A 22827-nucleotide genomic window follows, 5' to 3' on the forward strand; every position below is an offset into this window, starting at 1 on the left:
CAGGGCACAGGGCGGGGGCAGCGCAGGGCACAGGGCAGGGGCAGCGCAGGGCACAGGGCGAGGGCAGTGCAGGGCACAGGGCAGGGGCAGCGCAGGGCACAGGGCGAGGGCAGTGCAGGGCACAGGGCAGGCGCAGCGCAGGGCACAGGGCGGGCGCAGCGCAGGGCTGCGGGCGGGGTCGCTGCGCCCCCCAGCGGTCAGGGCTGCGCTCGCTCAGCTGCTGGCTCCCGGTCCCGGCGGCAGGGGAGCGGCGCCCGGCGGGAGCGGCCCCGCAGGGGACAGGAGGGAGGGGCGCGGGGAGCTGCCGGCGGCGGCGCAGGGCAGGGCTCTGCCGGCCGGGGGGAGGGCGCCCCGCGGGGCCCCGGCCCCGGCCCTCTCCTGGGCGGGGAGCGGAGTCGCCGCTGGCTGGGCACGGAGGCTCCGCAGCGCCCCAGGCCGGGCTGGAGGGCACCTCCCGGGGCACCGCTGCTCGGAGCCAGATGGGCTCAGAGCCCTTCCCAGCCACACTGCCAGGGGAAGGACCTGGGAGGAGAAGGGACTGAGGGGAAGGGGTTGGAGGGGAAGGGGTTGGAGGGGAAGGACCTGGAGGACAAAGCGAGTTAGGGGCAAAGGGGGTCGAGGAGGTGCCCAGGAGCCAGCGGGGCAGGGGCAGGAGGCTGGGCCTGGCATCCGCTGAGCGGTGCCAAGGGGCAGCAGGTAGCAGGCAGGAGCCTGGCGCAGGCTGCCCGGGGAGGCTGCGGAGTGCGGCGCGGAGCTGCCAGCCCCTGCCTGGGCACGGTGCCCCCGGGCATGGTGCCCCCGGGCAGGCTGCCCCCGGGCAGGCTGCCCCCGGTGCCCGCCGCACACTGCCCTCTGCCGGCCGCAGGCTGCCAGCAGCGGGGGGCCCAGGCTCCGCCCCCAGCGCCTGACGTCAGTGCCGACGTCGCTTCAAGCACCGCCCCCAGCGCGGGCCCATGACGTCACTGGTGGTCGCCGCCCTTCCCGGGTGATTGCCCTGCGCCGCCGCTGTGACGTCATCGCCCCGCGCCCCGCACGTTGCCATGGAGCCGCCGAGCGCCGAGGAGGAGGCCGAGGCCGAGTGGATGCTGCGGGCCCTGCGCCGGTGAGCCCCGACCGGCCCCGACCGGCCCTGCCCTGCGCCCCGACCCGCCCCGACCGGCCCCGACCGGCCCCGGCCCGCCCCGGCCCGCCCCGACCGGCCCTGCCCTGCGCCCCGACCGGCCCCGACCGGCCCCGACCGGCCCCGGCCCGCCCCGGCCCGCCCCGACCGGCCCTGCCCTGCGCCCCGACCGGCCCTGCCCTGCGCCCCGACCCGCCCCGACCGGCCCCGACCGGCCCTGCCCTGCGCCCCGCCGCTGCCCGCTGCCCGCTCCCCCCGGGCCCCGCCGCTGCCCCCTGCTCCCCGTGCCCCCTGCTCCCCGTGCCCTGCTCCCCGTGGCCTGCTCCCCGTGCCCCGCTCCCCGTGCCCCGCTCCCCGTGCCCCCTGCTCCCCGTGCCCCCTGCTCCCCGTGCCCTGCTCCCCGTGCCCCCCGCTCCCCGTGCCCCCTGCTCCCCGTGCCCCCTGCTCCCCGTGCCCCCTGCTCCCCGTGCCCCGCTCCCCGTGCCCTGCTCCCCGTGCCCCCTGCTCCCCGTGCCCTGCTCCCCGTGCCCCCTGCTCCCCGTGCCCTGCTCCCCGTGCCCCCTGCTCCCCGTGCCCCCCGCTCCCCGTGCCCTGCTCCCCGTGCCCCCTGCTCCCCGTGTCCTGCTCCCCGTGCCCCCTGCTCCCCGTGCCCCCTGCTCCCCGTGTCCTGCTCCCCGGGCCCTGCTCCCCGTGCCCCCTGCTCCCCGTGCCCCCTGCTCCCCGTGCCCTGCTCCCCGTGCCCCCTGCTCCCCGTGCCCTGCTCCCCGTGCCCCCTGCTCCCCGTGCCCCCTGCTCCCCGTGCCCCCTGCTCCCCGTGCCCTGCTCCCCGTGCCCCCTGCTCCCCGTGCCCTGCTCCCCGTGCCCCCTGCTCCCCGTGTCCTGCTCCCCGTGCCCCCTGCTCCCCGTGCCCCCTGCTCCCCGTGCCCTGCTCCCCGTGCCCTGCTCCCCGTGCCCTGCTCCCCGTGCCCCCTGCTCCCCGTGCCCTGCTCCCCGTGCCCCCTGCTCCCCGTGCCCTGCTCCCCGTGCCCCCTGCTCCCCGTGTCCTGCTCCCCGTGCCCCCTGCTCCCCGTGCCCCCTGCTCCCCGTGTCCTGCTCCCCGTGCCCCCTGCTCCCCGTGTCCTGCTCCCCGTGCCCCCTGCTCCCCGTGCCCCCTGCTCCCCGTGCCCCCTGCTCCCCGTGCCCTGCTCCCCGTGCCCCCTGCTCCCCGTGCCCTGCTCCCCGTGTCCTGCTCCCCGTGCCCCCTGCTCCCCGTGCCCTGCTCCCCGTGCCCCCTGCTCCCCGTGCCCTGCTCCCCGTGCCCCCTGCTCCCCGTGCCCCCTGCTCCCCCTGCCCCCTGCTCCCCGTGCCCTGCTCCCCGTGCCCCCTGCTCCCCGTGCCCCCTGCTCCCCGTGTCCTGCTCCCCGTGCCCCCTGCTCCCCGTGCCCCCTGCTCCCCGTGTCCTGCTCCCCGTGCCCCCTGCTCCCCGTGCCCCCTGCTCCCCGTGCCCCCTGCTCCCCGTGCCCTGCTCCCCGTGCCCCCTGCTCCCCGTGCCCTGCTCCCCGTGCCCCCTGCTCCCCGTGTCCTGCTCCCCGTGCCCCCTGCTCCCCGTGCCCCCTGCTCCCCGTGCCCCCTGCTCCCCGTGCCCTGCTCCCCGTGCCCCCTGCTCCCCGTGTCCTGCTCCCCGTGCCCTGCTCCCCGTGCCCCCTGCTCCCCGTGCCCCCTGCTCCCCGTGTCCTGCTCCCCGTGCCCCCTGCTCCCCGTGCCCCCTGCTCCCCGTGCCCCCTGCTCCCCGTGCCCTGCTCCCCGTGCCCCCTGCTCCCCGTGCCCTGCTCCCCGTGCCCCCTGCTCCCCGTGCCCCCTGCTCCCCGTGCCCTGCTCCCCGTGCCCCCTGCTCCCCGTGCCCCCTGCTCCCCGTGCCCTGCTCCCCGTGCCCCCTGCTCCCCGTGCCCCCTGCTCCCCGTGTCCTGCTCCCCGTGCCCCCTGCTCCCCGTGCCCCCTGCTCCCCGTGCCCTGCTCCCCGTGCCCCCTGCTCCCCGTGCCCTGCTCCCCGTGCCCCCTGCTCCCCGTGCCCCCTGCTCCCCGTGCCCTGCTCCCCGTGCCCTGCTCCCCGTGCCCTGCTCCCCGTGCCCTGCTCCCCGTGCCCCGCCCCGCTGCCCCCTCGGTGCCCTGCGCTCCGCCGACTCCCTCCCGTGCCCTCCCGCAGCTACGGTGAGCTCCACTGCTTCGAGCTGCAGGCTCCCACCCGAGTCCTCGAGTGGACCCCGGGCGGCCGTGAGTGGGTGGCACGGAGGGCGGGCATGGGGCTGGGTGAGGTCTCTCCGTGCCCACCCCAACCTGCCCTCCATGCCCGCCCCAAGGGCTGTGTGTGGCAGGCTATGGGCAGGGAGGTGCCAATGAGATCCTGCAGCTGGTGCCGCCTCAGACGCTGCAGCTGAGGGAGACCCAGGTGGGCACTGAGGTGTGGGGCACCTGCTGACCTCGGGCTTCATGGGGGCACCCTGGCCTGGGCACTGCCAGCTCTGGGGGAGGGGCTTGGAGCCGCCTGGGGCCGAAGTAGGGAGCAGGCTGAGGGGTGGTGCCCAGGGGCAGGGCTGGTGGTGCCCAGGGCCACTGCCAGGGCCGTTCCTGGGCTCCCTCAGCCTCTCCCTCCCCCTCAGCCTCCTCCTCCTCCCTCCCTCCTCAGCCTCCTCCTCCTCCCTCTCCCCCTTCAGCCTCCTCCTCCTCCCTCCCCCCTCAGCCTCCTCCTCCTCCCTCTCCCCCTTCAGCCTCCTCCTCCTCCCTCCCCCCTCAGCCTCCTCCTCCTCCCTCCCCCCTCAGCCTCCTCCTCCTCCCTCTCCCCCTTCAGCCTCCTCCTCCTCCCTCCCCCCTCAGCCTCCTCCTCCCTCTCCCCTCAGCCTCCTCCTCCCTCTCCCCTCAGCCTCCTCCTCCTCCCTCCCCCCTCAGCCTCCTCCTCCTCCCTCTCCCCCCTCAGCCTCCTCCTCCTCCCTCCCCCCTCAGCCTCCTCCTCCTCCCTCTCCCCTCAGCCTCCCCCCCAGAGCCTGCCCTGGGGCAGAGACTTTCAGCTGCTCTCTGGAGGCTTCTCCCCGCGCCCTGTGCACAGCCTCAAGGCCGTCCCTGGCACCAGGTAGGGTCTGGAGGGCACCTCCCTGGCACCAGGTACCCAGGAAGGCCCTGCAGGGGGTGGGCAGGACCTCCCCGGGGCCTCCCCTGCCCTCGGCTCCTGCCTGCCCTGGCACCGGGCAGTGCCCTGCAGCTGCTGGCAGTGCCCAGGGCTGGGGCTGTAGGGAGCAGCTCCTGGCACGGGGAGGGGTTGCGCTGGCAGGGAGCAGCTGGCAGCAGGAGCCTGGGGGGGCCTGGCACTGCCTTTGCCAGCCCTGCCCCCAGGAGGGGATGAGTTGGCAGAGCTGGGCTGGAGGTGCCAGCTGAGGGCTGCTGCTGGCCCTCCCTTGGCCTGGGCAGTGCCCCTTGGCACCAGCAGCTGCTGGCTGGGGACCTCCTGCCCCCTCCCTGCCTCAGGGAGAGGCTGGGCAGAGACTGGCCAAAGCTGGCACAGGCTGGGCAGAGCTTGGCACAGGCTGGGCAGGCTCCTGTGAGTGGCTTTTGTCTCCCCAGCCTGCTGGTGACCAGCGGCCCCCCCGATGCCACCCTGCAGCTCTGGCAGCTGGCACCACAGGGCTCTGGTAAGGGCTGGAGGGCTCTGGGCTGCAGGAGCTGCTCAGTGCCCTCTGGGCACCAAACCTCTGCAGACCTGGCACCATGGTGGGCATCAGCTTCTGGGTGCCCACAGCTAGAGATTAAATCATGCCAGGCTGGGGCAGGGGCACAAAGGGCTGGAGCTGTCTGGGCTGGCAGGGAGCTGGCATGGAGCTGGCAGGGAGGTGTATGGGCTGGCATGGAGCTGGCAGGGAGGTGTCTGGGCTGGCATGGAGCTGGCATGGAGCTGGCAGGGAGGTGTCTGGGCTGCCATGGAGCTGGCAGGGAGCTGGCAGGGAGGTGTCTGGGCTGGCAGGGAGCTGTGTGCCAGCTTCCATCTTTCTCTCTCTGCCTCTGTGCCAAGCAGACCTGATCCAGGCCGTGGGCACCATAGCTGCAGCAGATGGCACCGGGCAGGCCGGGGCCAGGATCTGCACCAGTGCCAGCAGAGGTGCCCAGGTGCTGCATGGCACCAGGCTCAGCTGTGTGCAGCTCACCGAGGTGGAGAGCAGCAAAGTCCTCTACAGGGCAGGTACAGAGCAGGGCACAGAGGGCACCTGGGGGGGCACTGGGGACCCCCTCTGGCACCTCAGCCAGCTTGCCCAGGGGCACCGTGCCCAGGGCTCTGCACGGGAGGAGGCTTCACAACCTCCCTGGGCAGCCTGTGCCAGGCTCCAGCAGCCTCACCCTGCACAGGCTGCTGCTGCTGCCAGCTCCTGCCTGCCACTCACTGCCCCTTGGCACCGCTCAGCAGGTGCCAGCCTCAGCCTCTTGCTCCCCCCAGAGCCTCTTGAGCTCCCCTGGGGCTGCCCAGGGGCAGTGGTGGAGTGCCCAGGCCTGGAGATGTGGTGCCAGGGGCAGGGGCGGTGGTGCCCAGGGGCAGTGCCAGGGCCATGGTGGGAGGTGCCCAGGGGCAGTGCTGGGGAAGGGTCGGTGGTGCCCAGGGGTCCACCCCTGGCATGTCCTCAAGGGCCTGGCTTGTGCACAGGCTCCAGCCCTGGCACACCCCCAGGTGCCCCCTGGCAGGGAGGGTCCTTCAGGCTGCACCTGTGCCCCCCTGACTGCTGCTCCCTTTGCCCTCCCCTGCAGGCTGTGCCAGCTGTGCCCTGCTCTCTGCCCTCACCTTCCTGGACCCCTGCAGCCTGCTGCTGTGTGGCACCGAGGGGCAGCTCTGCCTGGCAGACGTTCGCCAACCTCCCTGCCCGCTGCGGCCCCTGGCACTGCCCTGGCTGTGCCCAGGCCTCCATTGGAGCCTGGGGGTGAGGGGCGAGGCCGTGGGCAGCAGCTGGCACTGCCAACCCCTGGCCCTGCTCTCCAGCAAAGGGCACCTGGCACTGGTAGACCTCAGGAAGACCTCCGAGCCCCTGGCATCAGCCTGCTGCAAGGTGCCCGGTGCCAGCCCCGCCCCGGAGCTGCTCTGTGTCTCCTGGGCACCTGCCCTGCAGGGCTGCCTGGCACTCTCAGGTGGGTACAGCTGTGCCCAGGGGGGCACTTGGCACTCTCAGGTGGGTACAGCTGTGCCCTGGGGGGCGCTTGGCACTCTCAGGTGGGTACAGCTGTGCCCAGGGTAGTGCTTGGCACTTTCAGGTGGCTCCTGTGGTTCCCTCCTTGCCCACTTGGGCACCCCCTGGCACCTTCCCCACCTCGGGGCCCTTTCCAACCCCATCTTGGAGCCTGGCAGCGATGCCAGGGCAGGTGCCAAGCTTTGTCCCTCTCACTGAAGAGGGGCACCTGAGGTCAGCAGGTGCCAGCTGGTGCCAGCCTCAGCTCTCTGCTGTCTCTTCCCTGCCAGGTTTCGATGGCACAGTCCACATCTACAGCACCCAGGGCTGGCACAGCAGCCAGGGCTGGCACAGCTCTGCTGCCCAGGCTGAACCAATCTTCATCCACCAGGGGCACCAATTCGGGGGTGCCCCTGGCACTGGAGCCCCTGCCCTGGTGACCACACACAGCTGGCACCCAGAGCAGCCCAGGACCCTGCTCTCAGCTGCCACCAGCGGTGCCCTCCATGCCTGGCAGTGGCTGCAGCCTGATGCCAGCTCTGTCTAGCTCCCGCTGGGGGCTTCAGTGCCAGCCCTGCTGGGGGTTCCCTGTGCCTGGTGCCAGCCCTGGGGGGTGGCATCAGTTGGCACAGCCAAGAATGAAGCCTTTTGGTGCTGTCCATTTTTGGGTCCTTTTGCTGGTTCCTCTGCCCATGCCACCCTCTGCCCATGCCACCCTCTGCCCATGCCACCCTCTGCCCAGCCCCCCCAGCGGGCAGACTGGCACAACCTTTCCCTGCCTTTGCTAGGTCTTACCCTGGCACCCCCAGGTGCCAGCCTGCAGCCGTTGCCTTGCCCCCCCCCCCAGAGCTCTCCCAAGCAGCTGTGCAGTGCCAGGCCCAGGCTGGCATCCTCTGGGCCTTACCACCTTGCCCCCCCCGGCCTGAGGCAGCAGGGAGGTGCCAGGGGCTGGTGCCCTGGGGGTGCCAGTGCCCAGGTTGGCATCTCCTGGGGGGCTGAGTCTAATAAACTAAATAATTTATTTGACTGAGACACAGAAACAGCCTGGGGGGGGCACCGGGGGGGCACGGGGGGCACCCCTGGAGGCAGGGCACAAGGGTCACAATGGGGAGCAGGGGTGCAGGGGGCACCCCGGGGGGGTACAAGTGGCACCTGTGGGGTTTGGGGGGGGGAGGGGGCACCAGTGGGGGGCACCCAAGGAGGCAGGGAGGGCACCCGTGGGGGGTGGGGGACAGGTGGCACCCGTGGTGGGGGTGGGGACAGAGGGCACCCGGGGTGGGGGCACAGGGGTTACCCGGGGGGGCACAGGTGGCACTGAGGCTGGGGGGTAGGGGGCACAGGTGGGAGGGCAGGGAAGGCTCCAAGGGGACCCTCCCCCAGGGGGCTGAGGGCTCCAAGGGCACCCCCAGGCTGGGCAGTGCCAGGCTGGGGGTGGGCATAAGCAGCTGCTGGCAGCCTGCTGGGGTGGGCAGTGCCCCCCCTGCTCCCCGGGCAGGCAGAGAGAGGCTCAAGGAAGTGGGGGGGCGCTGGGGGCAGCTGCTCCTGGCACCTCCTGGCACCTCCTGCCAGGCTGCCCCCTCCCTGGCCCGGTGCTGCAGCCTGGGCAGGGGGCAGAGGTCCCTGGGGGGTGCCCCTGCTGGGGGTGGGGGGGAGCCATGCCAGCAGCTGGCATCCAAACCCTCCCCAGCACCCCCCAGGGCAAGGACTGAGCCCAGCTGATGGGCACAGCCCTCTGGGGGCACTGCCCTGCCACCCCCACTAAGGGGGCACAGCCTCAAGTGCAGTGGCCTGGCCCAGATGCCAACCCAGCACGGGTGGGCACCTGAGGGGGTGCCCTGCCCCTCCCAGGCACTGCCAGGGTCCGGAGGGGGGAGGGGGGCAGGGCACCATGGCATGGTTTGGGTCAGGCTGGCAGGGGCACACCAGGGGCACCCAGCACTGCCAGCTGGGGCAGCTCCTGGTTAGCGCCCAGAGAGTCAATGCCAGGGTGAGGGGCATGGGGGGGGCAGGGAGCAAGGATGCCCAGGCAGGGCTGCCAGGAGGGGCCAAGCTGCCCCCAGCCCTGTGCCCAGCAGCAGCCTGGGCAGACTGGCCTGGTACAGAGCCCAGAGAGAGGGCTCAGGGCTGGCACCGGCTGGGCAGGGGGTGCTGAGCCCAGGCCTTGTGTGCCACCCTGCACCCCCTCCTCCATCTGCTGCCCTGCCCCAGCAGGGGTGCCAACATCTGCGTGTGGGGTGGGTGGCACAGCTGGCACAGGGGGGGTGGGTGGTGGGCAGCAGGGCTGGCAAGGGGGGGTGCCCGGGGCTGGCAAGGGGGGAGGTGCCTGGGGCTGGCAGGAGGGAGGTGCCCGAGACTGGCAAGGGGGGGGTGCCCGGGACTGGCAAGGGGGGCGGTGCCCGGGACTGGCAAGGGGGGAGGTGCCCGGGGCTGGCAGGAGGGAGGTACCTGGGGCTGGCAGGAGGGCGGTGCCCGGGACTGGCAAGGTGGGGGTGCCCGGGGCTGGCAGGGTGGGGGTGCCCGGGACTGGCGGGAGGAAGGTGCCCGGGGCTGGCAGGAGGGCGGTGCCCGGGGCTGGCAGGGTGGGGGTGCCCGGGGCTGGCAGGGTGGGGGTGCCCGGGACTGGCGGGAGGAAGGTGCCCGGGGCTGGCAGGAGGGCGGTGCCCGGCTGGCAGCTCTCATCTGTCGTGCAGCTGGGGCGAGTTCGTCCTCTCCTCCTCCTCCTCCTTCTCCTCCTTCATGCCCTTGAGGCGCTGCCTGGCGAAGTCCTCGAACACGATGTCGTCATCGCTGCCAGGGGCACACAAGTGGGCAGGGCTTCAGCTGGCACAGCAGCCCGAGGGGGCACCCGCAGGGGCGGGGAGGGGCTCGCAAGGCTCCGGAGGGCTTCAGGGGCACCCAGTGCCAGCCTGCGGCCAGCAGGGGGAGTGCCAAGGGAGAGCATCCCTGTGCCAGGCTGTGCCCAGCCTCTCTCTGCCCTCAGCCTCCCTGTGCCAGCTCCAAACCCTCCCCCCCTGGGCCTGTCCCCAGCAGCTCCTGCCCCAAACTCTGTGCCCAGCTCCCTGCTGTGCCCCTGCCAGCCCCTGCCAGGCCACCAGGAGGCGTCTCTGGAGCCTCCTCCAGGCTGGGCACTACCAGCAGAATGCTGCCAACTCCCTCGGCCTGGCAGCAACCCCTGAGCTCCTCCCTGTGCCCTCCTCTGGCCTCTCCTCCAGCTCTGTGCCCTCCTGGGCACCTTCTCCTCACCCGGTGCCCCCCAAGGCTTCTTCTGCAGGGCTGCTGCCAACCTCTGTGCCCCAGAGCTGCCCACAGCCTGTGCCCCCTCCCCCCCACCCTCCCATGCTCCCCTGCCCGAGCCTGGCACCACAACCCAGAGCAACCTCTCCCAAGCGCCCCCCCCCCCCAGTGCCAGGGTTGGCACCCAGGCTGGCACCTCGGGGACCTCCCCCAGCAGCAGCTCTTACTTTGGGTCCTCCTGGCAGCCATGCAGGGGGGAGAGAGAGAGGGAGGTGGCAGTTAGGGGGTACCCGCAGGGGGAGGGGTGCCCGGGGGGTGCCATGCAGCCTCCGCTTGTGCCCGGTGCCCCCAGCCCTGCCCCAGGCCCTGCCTTGGTGCCCCCAGCGTGCCCAGGCCCTTACTTGGTGTCCAGCTCGATCAGGTTGGTGTCTATGGCAGCTTCGCTCTCGGGCGCTGGGCACAGCAGCAGCAGGAGCAGCGGTTGGGGGTGGCAGCCACGGGGGCTTGGCACCTCCAGAGCCAGGCCGGAGGGTGGGCACCCAGGTGGCTTCAGCCTGGCACTGGGCCAGGTGGGATGGGGGCTGGGAAGCTGCCAGGGGGCAACCAACTGCCAGCCCAGGGGGCACCAGCCTGGGAGCGGCCAGCAGGGCCACAGCAGTGCCACCCAGTGCCACCCAGGGCCACAGCAGTGCCACAGCAGTGCCACCCAGGGCCACAGCAGGGCCACAGCAGTGCCACGCAGGGCCACCCAGGGCCACAGCAGGGCCACAGCAGTGCCACCCAGGGCCACAGCAGGGCCACAGCAGTGCCACCCAGTGCCACAGCAGTGCCACACGATGCCACCCCAGGCCCCCCCAGCCCCCCCACTCACCGTCCCTGTGCGCTGCCTCCTCCCGCGGCTTGGGATGCATCAGGGTGAAAGGCAGCTCCAGGGCCACGTCGCTGCGGGAGAGCTGCCTTGGCACGGGCACCTGGCACCTGGCACCTGGGCACCACTGCCAGTGCCGGCAGCCGCGGGGGGGCGGGGCAGGGGCACAGAGAGGTGCCCAGCAGGCAGCCAGGGGCTCGGAAAGTGCCCAGGGGGCAGGGGGTGCAGTGGGGTGCAGTGAGGGTGCAGTGAAGGCACAGTGAGGGTGCAGTGAGGCGCAGCAAGGGCACAGTGAGGGGCAGTGAGGGGCGGGGGGGGCAGTGAGGGCACAGTGAGGGGCAGCGAGGGCACAGTGAGGTGCAGTGAAGGCGCAGTGAGGGCACAGTGAGGGGCAGGGGAGGTGCAGTGAGGGCACAGTGAGGTGCAGCGAGGGCACAGTGAGGTGCAGTGAAGGCGCAGTGAGGGGCAGTGAGGGGCAGGGGGGGTGCAGTGAGGGCACAGTGAGGGGCAGGGGGGGTGCAGTGAGGTGCAGTGAGGTGCAGTGAGGCTTACCTGGAGGCGAGGTCTCCCAGCAGCCTGGGCAAGGGGCAGAGCAGACAACTGATGAGTCAAGGTGCCCCCAGGGATGCCCCCAGGGATGCCCCCACGGGCAGCCTGGGTGCCACCCTTGCCACCAGGGGGCGCATGCCAAGGCTGGTGCCCAGCAGCCACTCACCCTCCTCGGGACACCACCAGCTTGACCTTGACCTTGTAGGAGACAATGATGCCCAAGACCTCCTTGTTGGCACCGTCCCGCAGCCTGCGCCAGGGGGCACGGCGTGGGCATGGGCACCTCTGCCACCCTCGAACCCCTCCCCCCAACGGTGCCCACCTCACCCCACTGGGTGCCCTCCCACCCTGAGCACCCTGCCCCCTGCTCCAGGGCCGGGGAGGCTGGGCAGGGTGGGAGGGCACCCAGCGGGAGGTGCCCGTGCCCAGGGCCTCACAGGGTGCTGGATGCCAGGTTGGTGTCCTCGTGCTTGAGTTTGCCATCCAGTGCCAGGCCTCTCTTCTCCCGGTTGTTGGCAAGGAAGGGGGTGAGGGTATAGACCTTGCAGAAGGTGGAGCTGGGTGCCACCAGGTCACTGCAGGGCACACCACACAGCTCACCAGATGCCACCCTGCCCCCACGCGGTGCCCACTACCCGCCCTGGGTGCTGCGGGCACCTCCATGCCAGCCTCAGCCTGGAGGGCTCCTCCATGCCAGCCCTAACCCAGAGGGCACCTCCCTCCTTGTCCTGCTGCTCTCCACCCTCAGCCACCTCCCCCCCAGTCCTGTGCCCATCCCCATCTGCAGTGCCATCCAGTGCCACCCCCCCCATGATGCCACCCAAGTCTCTCCCCCTCCCCACTCCTCCCTGCCCTGTGCCCTGCTGCCAGCACTCGGTGGCACTGCCCTGCGGCAGGAGACCTCCCCCAGGCTGCTCCAAGGCATCTGCCAGGCCCCAGTGGTGCCCCCCAAGGTGCCCCCCGAGGTGCCCCCATACTCAACTCGGCATCCTCCACGGCCACAGGGCACTTGTACTGGGCAGTGTTGAAGAGGCAAATGTCTGCATACTGCCGCACTGCGGGCACGGTGGGCACAGTGGGCATGGGCACCTCTGCGGGCACCGCCACCCACTGCCACCCTCACCACTGCCCACTGCCACCCACACCACTGCCCAGTGCCCCCCAGACCAGTCCCCAATGCCACCCTCACCACTGCCCTCTGCCACCCTCACCATTGCCCACTGCCTTCCTCGCTACTGCCCAGTGCCCCCCAGACCAGTCCCCAATGCCACCCTCACCACTGCCCTCTGCCACCCTCACCACTGCCCACTGCCTTCCTCACTACTGCCCAGTGCCCCCCAGACCAGTCCCTAATGCCACCCTCATGACTGCCCTCTGCCACCCTCACCACTGCCCTCTGCCTTCCTCACTACTGCCCAATGCCACCCTTGCCACTGCTCGCTCCCACCTTCACCGCTGCCCTCTGCCACTCAGACCACTGCCCTGTGCCACCCTGACGGCCTGGGTGGGCAGCTGGGTGGGCAGCTGGGTGGGCACCTGGGCAGCCCTCACCTGAGATCTTGATCTTCTTGACTGTCTTGTTGGTGTTGTTGGTGACGTGGACGTTGACGCTGATGGGCTCCCCGTGGTAGTAGATCTGCAGGGCACAGGGGCACTGCCAGGGCAGGCGCCGAGGGCAGGGGGCCCTGGGCCGGGAGCGCGGGCAGAGGGCAGCAGCCTCGGTGCCAGCTCAGGCCTGGCTCCTCTTAGGCTCTGCTGGCAAAAGGCTTAGGAGGTGGCCAGGGGCATGGCAGGGGCTGGGGGCATCTGCAGAGGGCATGGCAGGGGCTGGGCTGGGGGCACCTGCAGAGGGCATGGCATGGGTTGGGATGGGGGCACCTGTAGAGGGCATGGCATGGGTTGGGCCGGGGGCACCTGCAGAGGGCATGGCATGGGTTGGGCTGGGGGCACCTGTAGAGGGCATGGCAGGGGCTGGGCTGGGGGCACCTGCAGAGGGCATGGCAGGGGCTGGGGGGACCTGCAGAGGGCATGGCAGGGGCTGGGCCGGGGGCACCTGCAGAGGGCATGGCATGGGTTGGGCCGGGGGCACCTGCAGAGGGCATGGCAGGGGCTGGGCTGGGGGCACCTGCAGAGGGCATGGCAGGGGCTGGGGGGACCTGCAGAGGGCATGGCAGGGGCTGGGCTGGGGGCACCTGCAGAGGGCATGGCAGGGGCTGGGGGGACCTGCAGAGGGCATGGCAGGGGCTGGGTTGGGGGCACCTGCAGAGGGCATGGCATGGGTTGGGCCGGGGGCACCTGCAGAGGGCATGGCAGGGGCTGGGCTGGGGGCACCTGCAGAGGGCATGGCAGGGGCTGGGGGGACCTGCAGAGGGCATGGCAGGGGCTGGGTTGGGGGCACCTGCAGAGGGCATGGCATGGGTTGGGCTGGGGGCACCTGCAGAGGGCATGGCAGGGGCTGGGCCGGGGGCACTTCCCAAGGGGCAGGCCTCAGGTCGGGGTTTCGCGGCCCAGGCGCGGTGCCAGGCGGTGCCAGGCGGTGCCAGGCGGTGCCAGCCCTGCCTCACCTCCTTGTCGAGGGAGGCCTCCAGGTGCAGGGGCTTGTCGGACATGAGGAACTGCCTGGTGGTCTCTGCCATGGGCTGTGGGCCAGGCCGCTCGGGGGCATACTGCACCTTGCGGATCACCAGGCGCACCGAGTTCCTGCCAGGGCACTGCAGCTGGCACGGGCACTGCCACCCGCACACACCCACACACCCACCCACCAGGCGCACCGAGTTCCTGCCAGGGCAGCAGGCTGGCACGGGCACTGCCACCCGCACACACCCACACACCCACCAGGCGCACCGAGTTCCTGCCAGGGCACCAGGCTGGCACGGGCACTGCCACCCACACACCCACACACCCACCCACCAGGCGCACCGAGTTCCTGCCAGGGCAGCAGGCTGGCACGGGCACTGCCACCCGCACACACCCACACACCCACCCACCAGGCGCACCGAGTTCCTGCCAGGGCACTGCAGCTGGCACGGGCACTGCCACCCACACACCCACCCACCCACCCACCAGGCGCACCGAGTTCCTGCCAGGGCACTGCAGCTGGCACGGGCACTGCCACCCACACCCACACACACCCACCCACCAGGCGCACCGAGTTCCTGCCAGGGCAGCAGGCTGGCACGGGCACTGCCACCCGCACCCACACACACCCACCCACCAGGCGCACCGAGTTCCTGCCAGGGCACTGCAGCTGGCACGGGCACTGCCACCCGCACACACCCACACACCCACCCACCAGGCGCACCGAGTTCCTGCCAGGGCAGCAGGCTGGCACGGGCACTGCCACCCGCACACACCCACACACCCACCCACCAGGCGCACCGAGTTCCTGCCAGGGCAGCAGGCTGGCACGGGCACTGCCACCCACACACACCCACACACACCCACCCACCAGGCGCACCGAGTTCCTGCCAGGGCACTGCAGCTGGCACGGGCACTGCCACCCACACCCACCCACCAGGCGCACCGAGTTCCTGCCAGGGCACTGCAGCTGGCACCGGGCACTGCCACCCGCCCACCGCCACCCTGCCCACCAGGCACGCCAAGATCCTGGCACAGAGGGCACCGCAGCTGGCACCTGCACCGCTGGCACCCACAGTGCTGCCCACAGACACCCACACCACTGCCCCCTGGCACCCTCACCACCCTGCCCACTGCTCCCGGGCACAGCAGAAGTCACCTCCAGCCCATGCCCGCCTCACAGAGGCCCCCTCTGGTGCCACCTCCCCCAGGCTGTGCCCTCCCCTTGGCCCAGCCCCCCAGCGGCCTCCTGTGCCCGCCAAGGTGCCCTCTGTGCCCACCTCTTGTGGATCTTCTCATCCAGGCTCTCGGCGCAGAAAGCTTTCACCTCATAGTCCACCCCACAGGCCTGAGGGCAGGAGAGGGCACAGGGCAGGGCACAGGGCAGGGCACAGCACAGGAAGGCCCCTGCAGGTGCCCGCCCTCAGCCCTGCCCTGGCAGTGCCCCTTACCTTGCCAGTGTCCTCGGGGCCTGGCTGCAGTGTGACTGAGCAGGGCAGGTTGGGAGGGATCTGCAGGGCCAGAGAGGGTCAGGAGGGGACCTGGCACTGCCAGCAGGTGCCAACCCCGCCCCTGGCAGCAGCTCAGAGGCTGCAGAGCCAACCCCAAAGGAAGAGCAAAGAGCCCTGGGGGGGCCTGGGCACAGCTGGGGAGTGGCAGGGGGAGGGTGGAAGCGGCACAAAGGCATGGCAGAGGGCATTGAGAACAGGGCAGGGGCACCAAGGCCATGGGAGAGGGCATTGAAACAGGGCAGTGGCATCAGAGCCACGGCAGAGGGCACCACGGCAGGGGAGGGGCATCAGAGCCATGGCAGAGGGCACCACGGCAGGGCAGTGGCATCAGAGCCACGGCAGAGGGCACCACGGCAGGGGAGGGGCATCAGAGCCATGGCAGAGGGCACCACGGCAGGGCAGTGGCATCAGAGCCACGGCAGAGGGCACCACGGCAGGGGAGGGGCATCAGAGCCATGGCAGAGGGCACCACGGCAGGGCAGTGGCACCAGAGCCACGGCAGAGGGCACCACGGCAGGGGAGGGGCATCAGAGCCACAGCAGAGGGCAGCAGGGCAGGGCGGTGGCATTGCGGGCAGGGCAGAGGGCACCACGGCAGGGCAGTGGCATCATGGGCAGGGCAGAGGGCAGCAGGGCAGGGCAGTGGCACCACGGGCAGGGCAGAGGGCAGCAGGGCAGGGCAGTGGCATCAGAGCCAGGGCACAGGGCAGAGGGCAGCAGGGCAGGGCAGAGGGCAGCAGGGCAGGGCAGTGGCATCGTGGGCAGGGCAGAGGGCAGCAGAGCAGGGCAGAGGCACTGTGGGCAGGGCAGAGGGCAGCAGGGCAGGGCAGAGGGCAGCAGGGCAGGGCAGAGGCACCGTGGGCAGGGCAGAGGGCAGCAGGGCAGGGCAGAGGGCAGCAGGGCAGGGCAGTGGCATTGCGGGCAGGGCAGAGGGCAGCAGGGCAGGGCAGTGGCCCCGCGGGCAGGGCAGAGGGCAGCAGGGCAGGGCAGTGGCACCACGGGCAGGGCAGTGGCATTGCGGGCAGGGCAGAGGGCAGCAGGGCAGGGCAGTGGCACCGTGGGCAGGGCAGAGGGCAGCAGGGCAGGGCAGTGGCATTGCGGGCAGGGCAGAGGCCCCGCGGGCAGGGCAGAGGGCAGCAGGGCAGGGCAGAGGGCAGCAGGGCAGGGCAGTGGCACCGCGGGCAGGGCAGAGGGCAGCAGGGCAGGGCAGTGGCATTGCGGGCAGGGCAGAGGCCCCGCGGGCAGGGCAGAGGGCGCCCCGCGGGCACCTGGAAGGCGAAGGGGTGGGCATGGGTGCCCAGCTTGCGCAGCAGCCGCTCCTGCAGGCGGGAGTGCGGCGGGCACGGGCCGGGCGCGGGCGGGAAGGGCTGCGCCGAGGCCACGAACAGGTCCTTGCGGAAGGTCAGGCCCAGCACGTCCAGGTCCTCCCGCCCGTACCGGAACGCGCAGGTCAGCGTCACGAACACTGCGGGCACCGCGGCGTGGGCACCCGCACGGGGCACCGGCACTGGGCACGCACCCGCCCGCAGGGCACCCGCCCGCATGGGCACCCGCCCGCACGGGCACCCGCACGGGGCACACACCCGCCCGCACGGGCACCCACCCACCTGGGCACCCGCCCGCCTGGGCACCAACCCTCCTGGGCACCAACCTGCCTGGGCACCCACCCGCCTGGGCACCAACCTGCCTGGGCACCCACCCGCCTGGGCACTAACCCACCTGGGCACCAACCCACATGGGCACACACCCGCCTGGGAACACACCCACACGGCACCCGCCCACCTGGGCACCAACCCACATGGGCACCCGCCCGCATGGGCACACACCCACATGGCACCCACCCGCATGGCACCCGCCCGCCTGGGCACCCACCCGCCTGGGCACCCACCCGCCTGGGCACCAACCCACATGGGCACACACCCGCCTGGGAACACACCCACATGGCACCCACCCACATGGCACCCGCCCGCCTGGGCACCAACCTGCATGGGCACCAACCCGCATGGGCACCAACCCGCATGGGCACCCACCCGCCTGGGCACACACGCTGGGGTGGCACTATGGAGTGGTGGCACCGTGAGGGCAGGACCAGCTGACCTTGGGTCCCTTCCCGCCCTGCCCACCCTGTGCCCCCAGCCTGGTGCCACCATGGTGCAGTGCAGCTGTGGCATGGATGCCACCACAGTGCCCAAGCAGCAGCAGGGATGATGCCAGCCCCTGCAGGACCTCCGTGCCCAAAGGGGCAGGACAACATCTCCCAAGGGCCCAGGGCTGGCAGCAGCAGCTGGCACCCAGCAGCTGGCACCCCCTGGTTACCTTTCCTCTCCTTCAGGTACTCAGGGTCCACCAGCACCACTCCATCTGCAAGGCAGCAGCAGAGGCTCAGCGGGCACCTGGGCGGTGCCAGGGGCACCCTGCAACAGCTGGCACCTCCCTGAGGGTGCCCACCCCAGCCCCACCTACCCACAGGGTCCACCACGTCGATGTGGTCCACGAAGTCTCTCTTGCCCAGGTAGACAGTGAGCTGCAGGTGGGCACAGGGAGGTCACCCAGGGCACAGCCCCGGCCTGGGCACCACAGCCTGGCAGCACCCAGCAGCCGCTGGCACCTCTCTCTGGCTGCAGCCTCCTCCAGTTGTGCCCACCCTGGGTGGCACCTCCAACCCCCAAAGCCTGGACCCCCTCTAGTTGTGCCCATCCCTGGTGCTACCCAGGAGCCAGTGCCACCCTCAAGCCACAGCCTGGACTCCATCCAGTTGTGCCCACCCCTGGTGCTACCCAGGAACCAGTGCCACACCCAAGCCACAGCCTGGACCCCTTCCAGTTGTGCCCACCACTGGAGGCACCCAGAGGGCAGTGGCACCTCCAGCCCCAGACTGGACCCCCTCCAGTTGTGCCCACCCCTGGTGGCACCTGGGCACACTGGGGTCAAGCCCATGCCCATGGCCTTGCCCCCTTGGGTCTGGCTGGTGCCTCTGATGCCCCCCCAGTGCCCACCTCCTGCCTGCCAGGGGAGGTGGTGGTGCCAGCCCAGGATGCCCCCTGGGCACTCACCTTGCCATTGGGACTCGCCTTCTTGAACACCCTGCAAGGGAGAGGCACAGGGCAGCAGCTGGCATGGGCAGGGAGGGCACTGCCAGGGCACCATGTGGGCACTCAGCTGCCCAGGGAGCAGCACTGGGGAGGGAGGGGCTGAGGGACTGGCAAGAGGTGGGCAGAGATTGGGCAAGGGTGGCCAGGGCTTGGTGAGAGGTGGGCAGAGGTGGGCATGGGGTGGTGAGGGCCTGGTGAGAGGTGGGCAGAGGTGGGCATGGGGTGGTGAGGGCCTGGTGAGAGGTGGGCAGAGGTGGGCATGGGGTGGCCTGAGGTTGGTCAAAGGTGGCAGGGGCTGGTGAGAGGTGGCCTAAGGCTGCTGAAGGGCAGGCAGAGGTGGGCAGAGGTGGGCAGAGGCTGGCAAGAGCTCCCTCAGCTGCCCCTCACAACTCCTCCAGGCCCTTGCCCACCTTTGGTGCCCTCCTCTGTGCCCTGCCCCAGCCCCTCAATGCCCTCCTGGCACTCAGGGGCCCCAGCCCTGCCCCCAGCCTGCCAGCTGTGCCCTCCCCAGTGCCCGGCCCAGGGGCACAAGCCCTGCCCTGCTCCTGCTGCTCACACCACTGCTGCTCCATGCCAGGCTGCCTGTGCCCTCTTTGCCCACCTGGGCACCCCCTGGCTCCTGTCCAGTCGCTGCCACCCCCCCCAGTGCCCTCCTCAGCTCCTCTGCCCCCTGCCCACAGCCTGCAGGCAGGGGCAGGGCAGAGCCGCGGGCAGGGAGCAGGCAGGGCTGTGCTGAGCTGCCCCTGGCACGGTGCCACCCTTAATGGGCACTGCAGGGATAATCCCTCAGGGCCTCTAAATGCCATTAAAAGCATCCGGGAGGATTAGTGAGGGTGGGCAGGAGGTGGGCACCAAGCAGTGCCAGGCTCTGCCAGGCTCTGCCTCAGCCCCACTGCCCACCTGGCATGGCCAAGGGATGCTGCCCTGACCCCATGCTGGGCACGACCCCAGGAGCTGCCACAGGGGGCTGGGGTGCCCTGTGCCCACCTGTGTCAGTCTCACCCTCAGCCTGTGCCCATGTGCCAAGCCAACACATGCCAGCTGGGCAGGCCCAGGGTGTCCCCTGCAGGGAGGCCTCCCAGGTGCCACCTCCCAGCACCCAGCTCTGCCCCGGCGCTGCCCGCAGAGGTGCCCGCAGGTGGCAGAGGGGCACAGCAGAGCCCTCCCAGCCGTGCCCGCGGGCTCGGGGCTGGCACTGCCCACAGCTGTGGGGGCAGGGCAGGAGGAAGCTCAGCAGAGGCCTCCCCTGCCCCTCCCCCACCCCCTTCCTGCTGCCCAAACTCTGCAGACATGTGGCAGGAAACCACCCCGTGCCAGCTGGTGCCAGCCAGTGCCACCCAGCACCCACCCAGCTGCCATGCAGAAGCCCCCAGCTGGCACCAGTAGCTTCCAGCTGGCACAAAACAGCCACCAGCTGGCACCCAGCGGCCACCAGCTGGCACCAGCAACCCCCAGCTGCCACCCAAAAGCCACCAACTGGCACAGAACAGCCGCCAGCTGGCACCCAGCAGCCACCAGCTGGCACCAGCAATCCCCAGCTGCCATCCAACAGGCACCAGTTGCCACCCAAAAGCCACCAACTGGCACAGAACAGCTGCCAGCTGGCACCCAGCAGCCATCAGCTGGCACCCAGCAGCCACCAGCTGCCATCCAACAGGCACCAGCTGGCACCAGCAGCTACCCAGCAGCCCCTAGATGCCACCCAGCTGCCACACAAATGCCACCAGCTGGCACCCAGCAGCCCCCAGCTGCCACTCAGGTGCCATGCACCTGCTCCTTGCCCACCCTAGGGCACCCGAGGCCAGGCTGGCACCTGGGAGACCCCAACCCTGCTGGCACTGAGGTGGGTGAGGTGGCAGAGGTGGACTGGCACCTGCCAGCACCCAGGGGGGCAGCTCCTGGCCCTGCCCCTTGCCCGCCATGGGGCACCCGAGGCCAGGCTGGCACCTGGGCAACCTCAGCCCTGCTGGCACCAAGGTGGCACCCTGGAGGGGGGGGCACAGCAGGGGCAGGATCTTGGGGGGGCACAGCAGGGGCTGGGTCCTGGGGGGGGCACAGCAGGGGCAGGGTCCTGGGGGGGCACAGCAGGGGCTGGGTCCTGGGGGGGGCACAGCAGGGGCAGGGTCCTGGGGGGGGCACAGCAGGGGCAGGGTCCTGGGGGGGGCACAGCAGGGGCTGGGTCCTGGGGGGGGCACAGCAGGGCAGGGTCCTGGGGGGGGCACAGCAGGGGCAGGGTCCTGGGGGGGGCACAGCAGGGGCAGGGTCCTGGGGGGGAGCACAGCAGGGGCAGGGTCCTGGGGGGGCCACAGCTGTGGGTCCTGGGGGGGCACAGCAGGGGCAGGGTCCTGGGGGGGGCACAGCTGTGGGTCCTGGGGGGGCACAGCAGGGGCAGGGTCCTGGGGGGGGCACAGCTGTGGGTCCTGGGGGGGCACAGCAGGGGCAGGGTCCTGGGGGGGACACAGCAGGGGCAGGGGCCTGGGGGGGCACAGCAGGGGCAGGGTCCTGGGGGGGCACAGCAGGGGCAGGGTCCTGGGGGAGCACAGCAGGGGCAGGGTCCTGGGGGGGCACAGCAGGGGCAGGGTCCTGGGGGGGGCACAGCAGGGGCAGGGTCCTGGGGGGGCACAGCAGGGGCAGGGGCCTGGGGGGGCACAGCAGGGGCAGGGTCCTGGGGGGGGGCACAGCAGGGGCAGGGTCCTGGGGGGGAGCACAGCAGGGGCAGGGTCCTGGGGGGGCACAGCAGGGGCAGGGTCCTGGGGGGGGCACAGCAGGGGCAGGGTCCTGGGGGGGGCACAGCAGGGGCAGGGGCCTGGGGGGGGCACAGCAGGGGCAGGGGCCTGGGGGGGGCACAGCAGGGGCAGGGGCCTGGGGGGGGCACAGCAGGGGCAGGGGCCTGGGGGGACAGTGACTGAGGGGACCCGAGGGGGGCTCGGGGGGGCCCGGGGGGGTCTGGGGGCTGAAGGGAGCTGCTGGGGGGGACCGAAAGGACCCGGGGGGGGCACCGAGGGGACTCCTTGGGGCGCGAAGGGGTCTGGGGGCTGAAGGGAGCTGCGGGGGAGAGCCGGGGGGGACCCCGAGGGGACCGGAGCGGACTCGGGGCTGACCGGGGGGGTCTGGGGGCCGAAGGGAGCTGCCGAGGGGACCCCCCCGGGGACCGGCACCAAGGGGACCCGCAGGGAGCGGACGGCCCCGGGCCGGGCGGCGCCGACTCGGGCAGCGGAGGCGTTCCGGGCTCCCCCCCCGCCTCCGCCCCGCTCCATCCCCGGGGCTGTCACCCCCAGCCCCTGCCCCGGCCCCGCTGCCCCTACTCACCGGGTGCCTTTGTCCCCCATGGCCCCGCCGGTGCTGCGGGAAGCTCCTCCGGGAAAGGCCGAGCGGGGCTTGGAAAATTACTGCGCTGGATGGCGGAGGGGAAGCGAGGAGGAGGAGGAGAGGAGGAAGAGGAGGAGGCGGCGTAGGCGAGGCGGGAGGGAGGGAGAGAGTGTGTGTGGGGGGGTCCCTACGGCCCGGTAACGGCCCCGGTAGGAGAGCTTCGGAGGGGCTCGGAAGGGTTCGGCACAGCTCGGCGAGGGTTCGGAAGCGCTTCGGGCTGGGCTCGGCAGCAGCCGAGCGGCGGCTCCCGGCGGGCGGCCCCTCGGGGCTGGGTTCGGCTGGGCTCGGCTGGGCTCGGCTCGGCTGGGTTCGGCTGGGTTCGGCTGGGTTCGGCTGGGCTCGGCTCGGCTGGGTTCGGCTGGGTTCGGCTGGGCTCGGCTGGGCTCGGCTGGGCTCGGCTCGGCTGGGTTCGGCTGGGTTCGGCTGGGCTCGGCTGGGTTCGGCTGGGTTCGGAAGGAGCCGAGCGGCAGCCCCAGGCTGCGCGGCCCCGAGGGGCTGGGTTCGGCTCCGCTGGGCTCGGCTCGGCTCCGGGAGCTGCCGATCGCAGCCCCGCCGTGTCGCGGCCCTCTGAGGGGTCGGTTCGGAACGGCTCGGCTGGGTTCGGCTCGGCTGGGTTCAGACGCAGCCCCACAGGGCGGCCCCTGGGGCTCGGCACGGAACGGCTCGGATGGGTTCGGCTCGGCTCCGGGAGCTGCCGAGCGCAGCCCTCCCGTGTCGCGACCTTCTGTGGCGGGGGGTGGGGTGGGTGGTGTCGGTTCGGAAGGGCTCAGCCGCGGTTCGGCTCGGGCGCTGCCGGCTGGGCTGGGCTAGGCTCGGCGAAGGGTCCCTGGCAGGGGTCGGTTCGGCACTCGCTCGGCTGGGCTCGGCTGTGTTCAGGCGCAGCCCCGCAGGGCGGCCCCTGGGGCTGGGCTGGGCTCGGAACCGCTCGGCTGGGCTCGGAACCGCTCGGCTGGGCTCGGCTCGGGCGCTGCGCAGGGCATCCCAGGTGGGCGAGCCGATGCGGGGCGGGGGACGGAACGTGACGACACGGACACGACGCTGGGCTCGGAACCGCTCGGCTGAGTTCGGAACCGCTCGGCTGGGTCCGGGCACAGCCCCGTGGCGCGGTCCCGGTAGACCGGGGCCGGGGGGGGAGGGGGCCGGCGGGAAGGAGGAGGCGGGGGGGGGGGGGGGGAGGATGAGTGAGGGGGGAGGAGGGGGAGGGGGTGCGCGCGCCCCTGGACGCGACGCCCTCATTGGGCCCGTGCTCGCCACAGCCTCTTCTGATTGGCTGATCCACTCCGCCTCCCCCCCGCCCCCCGTGACGCCACAGCCAATCAGAGCCCGCCCGCGGG

At 72.1% G+C, this 22827-nt stretch overlaps 2 protein-coding genes across 3 annotated transcripts; one reads left to right on the top strand and one right to left on the bottom strand.

The window, feature by feature from the left end:
- Nucleotides 1-860: 860 nt before the first annotated feature.
- On the top strand, nt 861-7320 carry WDR73 (WD repeat domain 73). Of its 2 annotated transcripts, XM_064144111.1 has the most exons (8): nt 861-1102; nt 3303-3370; nt 3457-3545; nt 4123-4223; nt 4712-4779; nt 5160-5324; nt 5882-6256; nt 6585-7320. In XM_064144111.1, exons 1-8 carry the CDS (start codon nt 1041-1043, stop codon nt 6839-6841), a joined length of 1185 nt encoding a protein of 394 aa, XP_064000181.1. In that variant the 5' UTR covers nt 861-1040; the 3' UTR covers nt 6842-7320. The 2 variants fall into 2 exon arrangements, with proteins under 2 accessions (XP_064000181.1, XP_064000182.1); XM_064144112.1 differs by lacking the exon at nt 5160-5324 and having other exon boundaries at nt 862-1102.
- A 1365-nt stretch (nt 7321-8685) lies between these two features.
- ARRB1 (arrestin beta 1) lies at nt 8686-21824 on the bottom strand. The gene is made up of 16 exons (XM_064144113.1): nt 21434-21824; nt 18086-18116; nt 17496-17556; nt 17349-17393; nt 16301-16497; nt 14974-15033; nt 14803-14870; nt 13510-13645; nt 12497-12581; nt 11928-12000; nt 11383-11520; nt 11112-11195; nt 10949-10972; nt 10400-10470; nt 9930-9981; nt 8686-9081 (listed from the first exon to the last, which is right to left on the bottom strand). Exons 1-16 carry the CDS (start codon nt 21451-21453, stop codon nt 8970-8972), a joined length of 1257 nt encoding a protein of 418 aa, XP_064000183.1. The 5' UTR covers nt 21454-21824; the 3' UTR covers nt 8686-8969.
- Between the last annotated feature and the right edge of the window lie 1003 nt (nt 21825-22827).

The sequence above is a fragment of the Pogoniulus pusillus genome, chromosome 6, assembly GCF_015220805.1.
Source record: "Pogoniulus pusillus isolate bPogPus1 chromosome 6, bPogPus1.pri, whole genome shotgun sequence".
NCBI lineage: Eukaryota > Metazoa > Chordata > Aves > Piciformes > Lybiidae > Pogoniulus > Pogoniulus pusillus.